The following is an 11,112-nucleotide window of genomic DNA, read 5'->3' as shown; positions in this document are numbered from 1 at the left end:
AAAAGATCTCGCCCACCTGTGATGTCATAGCTCCTCCCACATTTTCACTTGAATGGAGATGCTGCAAATGTAAATGTTCCTGTTTGTTGTTTGTGTTTAGTTTGTGTTAATCTTATATTCAGCTTTCATGATGACACAACATTGCACAGCTTTTGGTTGTTAAAAACAGAGAAATATGAAAAATAGCCAAAAGAAAAAACTAAAACAACTTATACTTCGAGGAGCTTATTGATAAGAGTCAAGAGAAAACTTCTCCAAGTTCGGGACAAAGTGACACTACACTGAAGACACAGTATAACACAAATACAAATATACTGAAAGTTAAAACTGTAACCAGCAATAGTACACCAAGAAAAAAAAAGAAAACTTACACTCTCTCAATAGGTAGTGGTCTAGCTATTGTTGAAACTGTAACTTTGTATTAGCACCTATTGTATAATTGCTCTTTGTATGACATATCGCTTATTGCTCCCGATCTCTTTGTAAGTCACTTTGGATAAAAGCGTCTGCTAAATGACTAAATGTAAATGTAAATGTAAGATATATCAGACTAAAGAGAGTCACAAACCAGACATGCAGTGTTGCGCCACACTTCTACAACTCGCATATATTGTTTTCTATGACAGTAAACATACCGGATGGGTCACACGGCGTCTGGCAGTCTGGCACTCAGGACGCTGCTCAAACTCCTGGACCACCACAAAGCACCTTGGTTTGGTTAATTTTTTCCATATTTGTATTATAAAACACTAAAAAGTTTCTTAGTGAACATCCAATCAGCTTCCCTATGCAAAGCTCCAGTTTACTATTCCTCTAAAAGTGCCATCCTCTGGGTCAGATATGTCTGTAGGGTGTGACATCTCATACAGTTTAAAGAGACCACAGTCTCTTCCACTTCTCTCTTGGCCCGTGCCGCTGCTACAAGGGTTTAGCCCTTTTAAACAAAGTTTTTCTCAAGTTTTTCAGTGGTAACTTGTGGGATTGTGGAGGTGATGTGGTTCATGTAAACCAGACGTCTCTCATCTGATATTTCAGCTGGATGTTGGAACTCAGAGCCTGTACGTCGACGGTCACTTTTGTACCTTTTTACACTTCAGATGATCATCTGTATGTCTGTGCTGAAAAAATCTGCTAAGATGCTATTTTACTCTTATTTTTCTTTAATGGTTTATACATATTATATAAATATATAAGGAGGTTCTTCAGGTGTAATCGTTTGCATTTTTCCACTGTCTTTGCTCTGTTTTGACGGCTCCCACGTGCTCGGGGTCTGCGTGTTTTTCCCTAACCTGCTCGTTTTCCTCATTTTCTTTCAATCCGACGTCAGACCTTTGATGTTTAGACTGTAACCTAGTCTTGTTCACCTAGTCTTGTTCACCTAGTCTTGTTCACCGGGACGATTGTGCTGCCGTTGGAATTGCTGTGATGAACTTTGATTCTAGTACCGGGACTATAGATGGTAGTTCCGTCTCATTGACGCTCTAAGGGGATTTCCCCTTCACCGGGGAACAATCATTGACCCCATTCCCAACTGTGCTGTGCCCTGGCGGAGCGCTCGAGCCTCACAGTTCACTCTCATCCTGCTGCTGCTGCTGCTGATGATGATAATTCTGCTCCACATCATCTCATGACATTCATTTGTGAAATCAGGACATTACAGTTTACTCCATGAGTACAGAAGATCTGAGAGGAGAACACAGGACGTGTTTATGATCTCCATCTAGTGCCAATGCACATTTAAGGAAGGTTTTGTGTTATTCAGTGTTTTTATTTCACCTGTTTATGCCGATAGAAAAACGTTGGGATGTTTAGTAAAACAGTTGAGACGAGTTCAAGAGATGTTTTGCGTGTTTAATTTACAAATAATGCAGAATGGGATGGAGAATCAGGACTGAGAACGTTTGGTGGTTCAAGTCTGTTCAACCTTTAATGTTTTCTTTTGTACAAATCTGAAGAGACAGTAACTATAGGAAGATCAAGGTTTTATATATCAAAATAAATCTGTGAAACAGAGAATTTAAATCTGGCACAAGAGTTTACAAGCTGAAAGACAACTAGAGACCATTCTAGAAATGGATATTATGTTCAGTTGTTTATTTTGATGACCACTGAACATTAGTGTGAAAATATGAATCACACAGTATATCAGATTTGGAGAAATAATACTTTTAATTAATATTTATTCTAGTAAAGTCATTTGTTGTAATGAACAGGTGAGATGATCAGTGGGGCTGAATTTTTACCTTCATCATTAAGATCTGGACTGAAGTATGGAAAGAGTTTCTCAGTGAAAGTTTGGCCAGTGAAAGAGTAGATAAGAGATCTGTTCTCCACATCATAAAAACAGACCAGACCCTCCTCATAATCCACAAACACCCCCACCTTCTGTGGACTCACTCTCAGAGACAGAGAGACAGGGGGATCAGCATATGGTGTATAATTCTTCCCATCTCTCAGAACTACAGTCCAGAATCCATTCTGAGGACTCAATGTGATCACTCCCTTCCTGTTAATAGTTTCTCTGGCCACTCCTAAAGTCCAGTCAGTTTTTCCCTTCACCTGAACCTCAAAATAAAATCTCCCTGAAGAGAATCCCTCTTTACCCAGAACACAAGCACACGGATCAAATCTCTCTGGATTATCTGGGAGTTTATGTCTAATGTCTCCATCTCTCACTTGTTTTCCATCTTCAGACAGGATGAGATTTGGATGAGCTGTATCAGGATCCAGAGTCACATCCACTGAGAGATCAGAGAATATGAATCAATATAAAGATGTTGATGTGTTTATAATAGTAGAGGTGAGTATGTGTGTGTAAAGTATTATTGAGAACAGTGAAGATCAAACATTGTACCTGAAAACTGCTGCATCCTCCTCAACACTGTCAACACAAATAACATAAAACAGCATCAAGGGTTTATCTAAGAAAACTTAAAACCATTTTTTACAACCTTCTATCGTGTTCTATCATTTCTTGTCAAAATTGAGTTAATAACATAATTCTGTAACACTTAATAATACTGTTTCATACTTAACATGCCGTTTCGGAGGAACTAATGCAGAACAAATGGTTAGTGCTGCAATAACAGGAGTCATTACAAATAACTAATATAACACAATATAACACAAGCTGATGTTTAAAGGAACAATTAGTTACTTATTTAATTTGAATAAATAACAACTAAATGCTGTTTCCTGCTAAAGATTCATTAGATTTATTGATATGATTGATGTGAAAAATAAGATCTTGATGAGGAGAATATTGGACATTAGTTTGGTGATATAACCTGTATTCGTACCGAACAGTCACCTGGAACATTGTAAATATAGTCATCATTCCTATGGCCTCCTCCTTTGAAGGGCAGATCCCTTGGAGTGTAGACTTTGGAGTTAATGGGGATTTACGTGTCATTATATGGACCTTTGGAATGCACTTGGCAAAGGAAGCGTCGTAATTTCCTCATTATCTTTGTCAGGTCTCGGGTCTAGCACTCCCTATGTTTGTCTGTGTTTTCTTGTCTTTTGTTTTTCTGACACGTGATGTGGTTTTTGACTGCTATCACGTGTCTGATTCTGACGTGTTTCTTTTTCCCGTTAGTTTCACTTTAGTTGTTAATTAGTCAATTGCCCTCACCTGGTATCTCCTCTCCCTCACCATTGCACACGGGTGGTTTCCCATTCACTCATTAGTTCCGGTTCCATTATATACTGTGTTTTTCCTCTTGCCCATTGTCAGACCTTTAGTGTTTAGACCGCACCTTGTCTTGCTCCTTGTTTTGAGAGAATTATTTTCTTGGTTTTTGAGCTATCTGGACTTCCTAGTTTTTTGCTGTGTATCCTGTTACTCACCTTGTCTCACCTTTATACTCCAGGTCCTAGCGCACTTCCGGGGTGTGGTGGGGTTCCTTTATCTACTGTCCTCAGCGGCCGTTACCTTCTCTCTTGGCTGGATATCCTTGTTCTGCTGAGCTCTTTCAGAGACGTCTCATGCCCTGGTATTCGCGGGTGCGTCAATTCCGGAGGAGGCGACAGATCTAGTTGGCAACGAACCTGACATCTTTTGCCGCGCTACAAACCCACCAGAGAGAATCGCTGGCTACAGACACTGACCTTTCTGGATTTATATACAGCGGAAGACTTTACAGAAACGTCTCACTCAAACCAACGTGTTAATACTCACCTAAGAATATTTACGGGCTACAGACACTGACCTTTCTGGATTTGTACACAACGGAGGACTCTACAGAACTTCTTGCCCAAACCTCAGCGTGTGAATTTCCATCCTTGCTCTTTCTGCCTTGGATTCATTGGATTATTTCTATTCTCGTTTACTGGAGGAGATTTCAGTTCAGGTTTTTGAGGTTTTTTGTCCCGGGACTTTAGTGACGGTAGCTCCGTCAGAGGTTTATTAATCTCTCTGCATGTGAATGTATTATTGCTAGTTGCAGTGTTTGTTGCTACGAATGCTCTATTCCCCTGTATGTAATAAACCTGTCAAATCCTGCGTCTGACTCCTGTAGTCTTCATGGCAATCTTCAACTGGCATATTCCCGTGACCACGGAGCATTGTGTCAGTCAGCAGATGTTGCTGTTTTTACGGCATAACTAAAGCATAAAACCTAACTGTTTGCAAAAAACAATACATTTTATATAGGGATCTGCCCTTCGAAAGGAGTAGGGCATAGGAATGATGACTTCATTTGGATTTTCCCAGTGACAGCTGGTGATGGTTCAGTATGAATACGCGTTCCGTTACACTCCTGTTATATATATTAAGGTTTAGTCTACAAAGTCAAATTGTCCAAAGAAACTTTGCATAAGCTCAATATCTGAAATTTGATCAGAATGAACCTTACAATTGATCAGAATGAACCTTACAATTCCAAAATGACAATTTTCTTTTCTTTTTTTATACCCACAACAAGGAAAGGCAAGTCTATTTGTCATGATTCTGCCGCATGTCATGTTTCTCTTGTTTTAGTGGCAGGATCATGACAGAGTCTCATGTCTTGTGTGGAGAGAGGCAGTTTTGGCCTTCCATACTCTCTCTCTCCGGTCTCGTCTCTGTTCCCATCCTCTCGTTATTGCTTGTTGATTAGTTCATGCCCCACACCTGTCCCCATCTTGATGCCCTTGTGTCTTCTGTCTTGGGCTGGTTCATTGTGGTTTGTGTGGTGAGTTCCTGTGTCTAGTCTAGTCTAGTCTAGTCTGAGTTTCGCTGTAAGATGTCTGACACATCAGGCAGGACTTCAGGGCTTTCAGCTTTCTTTCATCACAGATGTCACAGAGAACTTCAGATCTTCTCACACTGATCTTTTCTTTGTAGTGCAGCACAACCTGTCTGAGTGTTGTGTTGATCTTGAGGTCTGGGGCCTGTACCATGAAGCTGGTTTAGGGTGCTAGCCAGCTATGTTTCAGATTAGTTTGTGCCAACCGTGGGTTTTAGGTACCATGAAAGTAGCTCGGCTTTAATCGGTGTTCGTCGCCATGGTATCTTACGCTGCACGGCTAACCTGCTCCGAGGCAGGCTATGTTCTAGATTCGAGATCTCAGACCATCTCTGTTTGACCAATCAGCTGTAAGCAAAGCAACATAAAGGTGACGTAACTAATTCCCAGCGGCTGTTCTCTGTTGCAATGGCTTCACCTTTTCTCGCAAATCCTGTGGACATCTCCACGCAAATTGTTAGACGAGCACTTCGTAGAGAAAGAGTTTTTAAGGACAGACTAAATCCCCTTGACTTTCCTGATAGTTACTTGTACGAAAGATACAGATTTTCCGCAGAAAGGAATATCTTATCTTTGCGAACTTCTTGAGCCTCACATAACAAATGTGACTCATCGAAGCCATGCCCTTACTGTACCGCAAATAGTATGTATTGCGTTGCGTTTATTTGCAAGTGGTACATACTTGTATGTGGTCGGTGATGCAGAGAATCTAGGGAAAAACACGGTCTGTCGAACCATTCGCAAGGTGGTCCTCGCTCTGCAGGGGTACATAAATAGCTTCATTGTGTTCCCTGGACATTTATCCACCATGTCCATAAAAGAGGGCTTTTATAAAGTTGCCGGTAAGATATCTTGATAGGGTGACATCACATGAACAAATTTAACCTTTCACGCTCATTTTTTTGAATGCTCATATTTCACACTTCGAAATCTATTATACAATAGTATGCGGTAGCTACCTGTTAGGAATGGTTTGAAATATATATTTTTCATTCCTATGAATGAAAACAATAGACTGCACACATGTTGCAATCTCCACAGCGCTAGGAGAACATGAAGCAGATTATGTGAACAGAAAGTCCTTTCACAGCCTTAATGTTCAGGTAGGGCTACTATAAAGCCTTTGTGAAATTATTTTTATTTGCATCGAGATCAATCTTTAAATAAATAGTAACTAACAGATAGGACAATTACTGTACATTTCACCTGCAGATGACTTGTGATCATGAATGCATGATCACAAGGTTGGATTCCAAATGGCCTGGCTCAGTGCATGACTCACGCATTTTCCGTGAGTGTCAGCGCTTTGAGGAAGGCAAGTAAAATTTGGAACAGTACACTTTAAAGTTTAAATGTTAATAGCAAAACTTAAACAATTTTCCCCTTTTCTGTTCTATGACAGGGCTTTTTGATGGCCTGTTGGTAGGTGATAGAGGTTATGCATGCCAGAGGTTTTTGCGAACTCCCTATCCTGACCCTCAGACAGGGCCACAAAACCACTTCAATGTGGCCCTCAGTAAAACCAGGGTCAAGATCGAGATGACCTTCGGCATCCTTAAGGCACGCTTCAACTGCGTCTAAGAGTGTCACCAGAGCGGGCATCACAGATAGTGGCTGCATGTGCCATTCTGCACAATATAGCCACTATCAGAAAGGAGCGAGAACCCCCACAAAACCAGCTTCTCCCTGATGAAATTGACCCCATCACACTTGACCACCCAGCTGGCACAGCTGTCAGAGATGCAATCACAACACAATATTTTACTTCATAAAAGCACACTGACACTGCAGATAGGTCTCAAACTGTTTTATTGGTCATGTGGAGGAAGAAAGAGAGCAAGAGAAAATTACATTAGGGGTCAGCTGTGGCCTGGTGGTTAGAGTGTAGTAGGGCTTGTGATCAGAAGGTTGCAGGTTCGAATCTCAGTACCAGCAGGTCATGACTGAAGGGCCCTTGAGCAAGGCACCTTACCCCTGATTGCTCTGCAGTAATGTGCCACTGTAAAAAAACTACTTGTAAGTCGCTTTGGATAAAAGCGTCTGCCAAATGAATAAACGTAAACGTAAAACATTAATAAACAATCAAAGTGTTCATACTAAAGGGTTACTTTGTTAAAAAAAGTTCACATACTGGGATCAGTTTTTTCCAGCTGTTTGATCTCCAATTTGATTTTTTTAATTTGGAGCCTCCTCAGCTCACAGTCCAGCTCCTTCAGTGAACAGTCTAATTCTAGACTCTTTTTGTAAAGGGCCCTGACAGAGTCTGTTTCCACCTGAAACAATTCCACCACAAACAATCATCACACCTTTCTGGAGGTTGATCAAATCACAAAAAGTGGCATGACTTTCTATAAACATAGGACTGACTGTAATTTATGTCAAAGGTTTAAAGCATTACCTTGTTCACATTCCTTGTGTAGCCCATTGAGGTAGAGGCTTCAGTTTCTGTGGCAGGTTGTGAAAAATCCTACAGTAAAAGAGATGTGTAAGGGCCAGTCACTTAATTATGACATTCAAATGTGTGCCATTATAAAAAGCCCAGTGCTTTCACCTCAGCAACTGTCTCAGAACACACAGACAGAGTGTCTTCATCATTTGGTTCACCCTAATAAATAAAAGGCCAATGTACAGCATAACTGTTATAAAGCAGGTTATGTTCATTGTGTTCTGTCTTCTGCATACTGACCTTTGTGCAGGAGACTGTGTGCATGTGTGCTGGCTTCAACAGAGACACTGTATTTCCCTCTATTGCAGAACAGAGTCAGCCATATTTAACTCTTTTTCAAACATTAGTAATGCATTGCACACACATACCCAGTGTCACTTGCTTAGAGGAGCCAGCACGAGGGTCAGACTGTACAGCACTTGCAATCAGTGGCGGCTGGTGAAAAATATTCTCGGTGGGGCTGTGCCATACTTTTTTGTTTCCGTAACCATCGCAATAAAATTTAACACAAACTGCAGGACAGCAGTGCTCAGTGAAATAGTCAGTAATTATTTAATGCCAATATTAAAAAGTTGAGGCATTCGTACACAAAAACATAAACATCATGATGCACAAACACAAGCCTTTTATTTGCATTTAAACTGAACTTGTAAACAATTGACTATTTCTACATATAAGTAACATCTTTTGGAAAGGCTGTTGGTGCCATTGGTAGTAAATAGGCAACACAATATGCATGCTGTCAGAACAGAGTGGAAAGTGGACAATAACATTAAATTATTATAAAGTTTATAGGAATTCTTACACTGTATAAAGGATGTATAATATAGAAATGGATATGAAGTGGCTGAACTCAAACCTTTGACTGGAAGAATAGCATAAAGTATTTTATGATCAAACTAAATGTAACTAATTGTTAATGTGCTCCAGAACTGCAACAATTAATTGATACAAAACATATATACAGTAATATTAGCAAACACACTATTAACATTTTTTAGAGTACCATATATAACTGAATGATTTTTATGCTAAGGTCAACTATATACAAAGAAACGTGTGTGTGTGTGTGTGTGAAGCTACGGGAGAAGCCGCGCATATACTGCTTCCCTTTTTCGCTAGCCTGCTGTTTGATTGAGAGGTCAGGTTGATCTGGGCCCAGCTCTTTCACCCGAACTTTCTCCGACAAAGTTCTCCACTCAAACGGATCTTGGAGGAGAGATTTCACCGAGTTAGGGTTGGGTCTTGGAGGAGTAACGTCCGCGCTCGCCATTGTCGTTTAGTAAAAATGGCGCCCCTAGAGCCCAGTCCTTATTTTATCAGGGCTTGGGGCGATAAAATGATCGCCCTTCTTGGATTCTATTTAAGAACGCTGATTGGCTAAATTTTATGTCATACATTCATATCTTAAATTAGCAATTGGCTTAACTGCTACATAGACCCGCCTCCTTGGGGCGCTTTCTCTATCGCCCCAGAGCTGATGAAGCGGTCAGACAGGCAGAGGAAAGGTTGCAAATATGATTTTGTATCATATTTTACATGTATTACTGGGTGCATTCCATATTTAAAACACACAAATATTGACATACTGATGTTTTCCTCATTATTATTACTATTTTTGTTTTAATTGTTTTAATTTTCTTTTTTTTGTGGCTTAAGGGGGGCGGCGCCCTAGCGCCCTCTATTGGCCGGCCGCCACTGCTTGCAATCCCATCCATAATCGGCCGCCCCTCATTGTTACTCAGCGCCAACTCCTCCGCCACGGTGTAATCTTGAGGAGGAGGCCCTCCCCCAGTTTTCCTCATTTCACACTTTTTTCTGTTTGCTGCAAGCAAGCGTTTGTGACTAAATGTTCACAGAAATAATAAAAGGTTGTGGTAAATACTCACCACTTTGAATTATATTCTTATCTTTTGTCTTGATCTGCTGCCAGGAACGTTTGGAGTTGGGGTTGCATCTAAAAATCAATGAATATCAATAATTCTTAGGATCTAATAGCTTAGCCTATACATTCACATTTTATATACATACGTATGTATTTAGAGTTTGCATGTATCGAAACGAATACACATATTTTCATTTTAGCATTTAATATATTTCTTATATAGCCTCATTAATTTTACATAAATTTTTTAACGTATGCATTAACGCAATCAGCAATCTTCCTCCAAGATTGTTCTCTTGCTTTGGCAGCAGATACCGTGTAACTGCGTGCTTGAAAAACACTTTTATATTCTTCATATTTGTGAAGAATAATCTCTTGCTCCTGCGCAGAAAAATATATCGCTCTCGCTCTTGGTACCAATAAAGCCTGATTGCATCGATTTGGTTTTGTCGACTCAAAACCAATCCTGTAACCCAGAGTTTGTTCAACTACCATCGTGGTACAGGCCCCTGGTCTTTTACTGAATGTTTCTTTACACATTGGACACGAGTAGATGTGACTGTTGTCCCAGTACTGTTTCAGACAGCTCCTGCAGAAGTTGTGTCCACATGGAGTGCTGACTGGATCACTGAACACCTCCAGACACACAGAACACTGAAGCTCCTCCGTCAGAGAAACACTGGACGATGACAGAGCTGAGAAATCATCAACTTCATCACTGACAGATTAAACATTCATTTACAATAATAGACTGTTATTTTTATGCATATTAATTTCATACAATGGCGGTTGACATACATAAACATGTCTCCATACTACTTTCCAGTCTTAGTTTTGGTGAATAAACGTCTTCTGGTTTAACTCGTTAATAACCAGTCACAACTATGCCTTCCTCAACAATGCAATATTAAACATAAAGAGATAATGAGAGTACAGACGTGCAGATCAATTCAGTTTCTATTTCAGTGAAAGGCCCCTGTGATGTCAAGGCTCCTCCCATATTTAATCTTGCATTTGGAGCTGATAACAATGTGGATCTGTGTGTGTGATGCGTGTTTATGTTCAAGTGTCCCTAAATTCAGCACCTTACATTAGGGGGCTATTGCATAAAACCTGTGCATCTAACTGAAGTCAGGGGTCAAAAATACCTGCAATGTGTGCAAAATAATATTATTATTACTTAATCATTATAATTATTTTCTCTAAATATGAACATTGTTCGAAATATGGTTATTTATTATCTGAAAAAGTAGTATAGAAAATGCAATGTAGGGGCGGGGCGGTGTGCCCTAAAGCGACCAATCAATGTGGGAAATACCACGCGGTTACAAAGTTAGGGGGTGTCGTCAAAACTCAGTGTTCCAAAGATACGCGAATCTACTTGACTATGGATTTCCAAGGAAAACAAGGAAACATTTCCTTATATATATCTTTAGTATTAAACCATGTAATTATATATCGTTAATTAACAAATACAGCAAATCCCTGAATTATTTTGACATATTTATTTACTTTAGAGAAATCATTGCATTCAGAGAATTTCACCATGATCC

At 39.9% G+C, this 11,112-nt stretch overlaps 2 protein-coding genes across 2 annotated transcripts; both read right to left on the bottom strand.

The window, feature by feature from the left end:
• Positions 1–2,145: 2,145 nt before the first annotated feature.
• LOC306901674 (E3 ubiquitin-protein ligase TRIM39-like) lies at positions 2,146–10,479 on the bottom strand. Its single transcript, XM_079469618.1, has 4 exons — positions 10,358–10,479; positions 10,063–10,254; positions 2,855–2,881; positions 2,146–2,741 (listed from the first exon to the last, which is right to left on the bottom strand). Exons 1-4 carry the CDS (start codon positions 10,371–10,373, stop codon positions 2,194–2,196), a joined length of 783 nt encoding a protein of 260 aa, XP_079325744.1. The 5' UTR covers positions 10,374–10,479; the 3' UTR covers positions 2,146–2,193.
• On the bottom strand, positions 7,022–7,967 carry LOC306891516 (uncharacterized protein). Its single transcript, XM_079451860.1, has 5 exons — positions 7,915–7,967; positions 7,780–7,833; positions 7,627–7,695; positions 7,360–7,501; positions 7,022–7,227 (listed from the first exon to the last, which is right to left on the bottom strand). Exons 1-5 carry the CDS (start codon positions 7,936–7,938, stop codon positions 7,166–7,168), a joined length of 351 nt encoding a protein of 116 aa, XP_079307986.1. The 5' UTR covers positions 7,939–7,967; the 3' UTR covers positions 7,022–7,165.
• Positions 10,480–11,112: the final 633 nt, after the last annotated feature.

This window comes from Barbatula barbatula (genome assembly GCF_947034865.1).
Source record: "Barbatula barbatula genome assembly, chromosome: 1".
Classification (NCBI taxonomy): Eukaryota; Metazoa; Chordata; class Actinopteri; order Cypriniformes; family Nemacheilidae; genus Barbatula; species Barbatula barbatula.
This window is presented reverse-complemented; position numbering and strand designations above follow the sequence as displayed.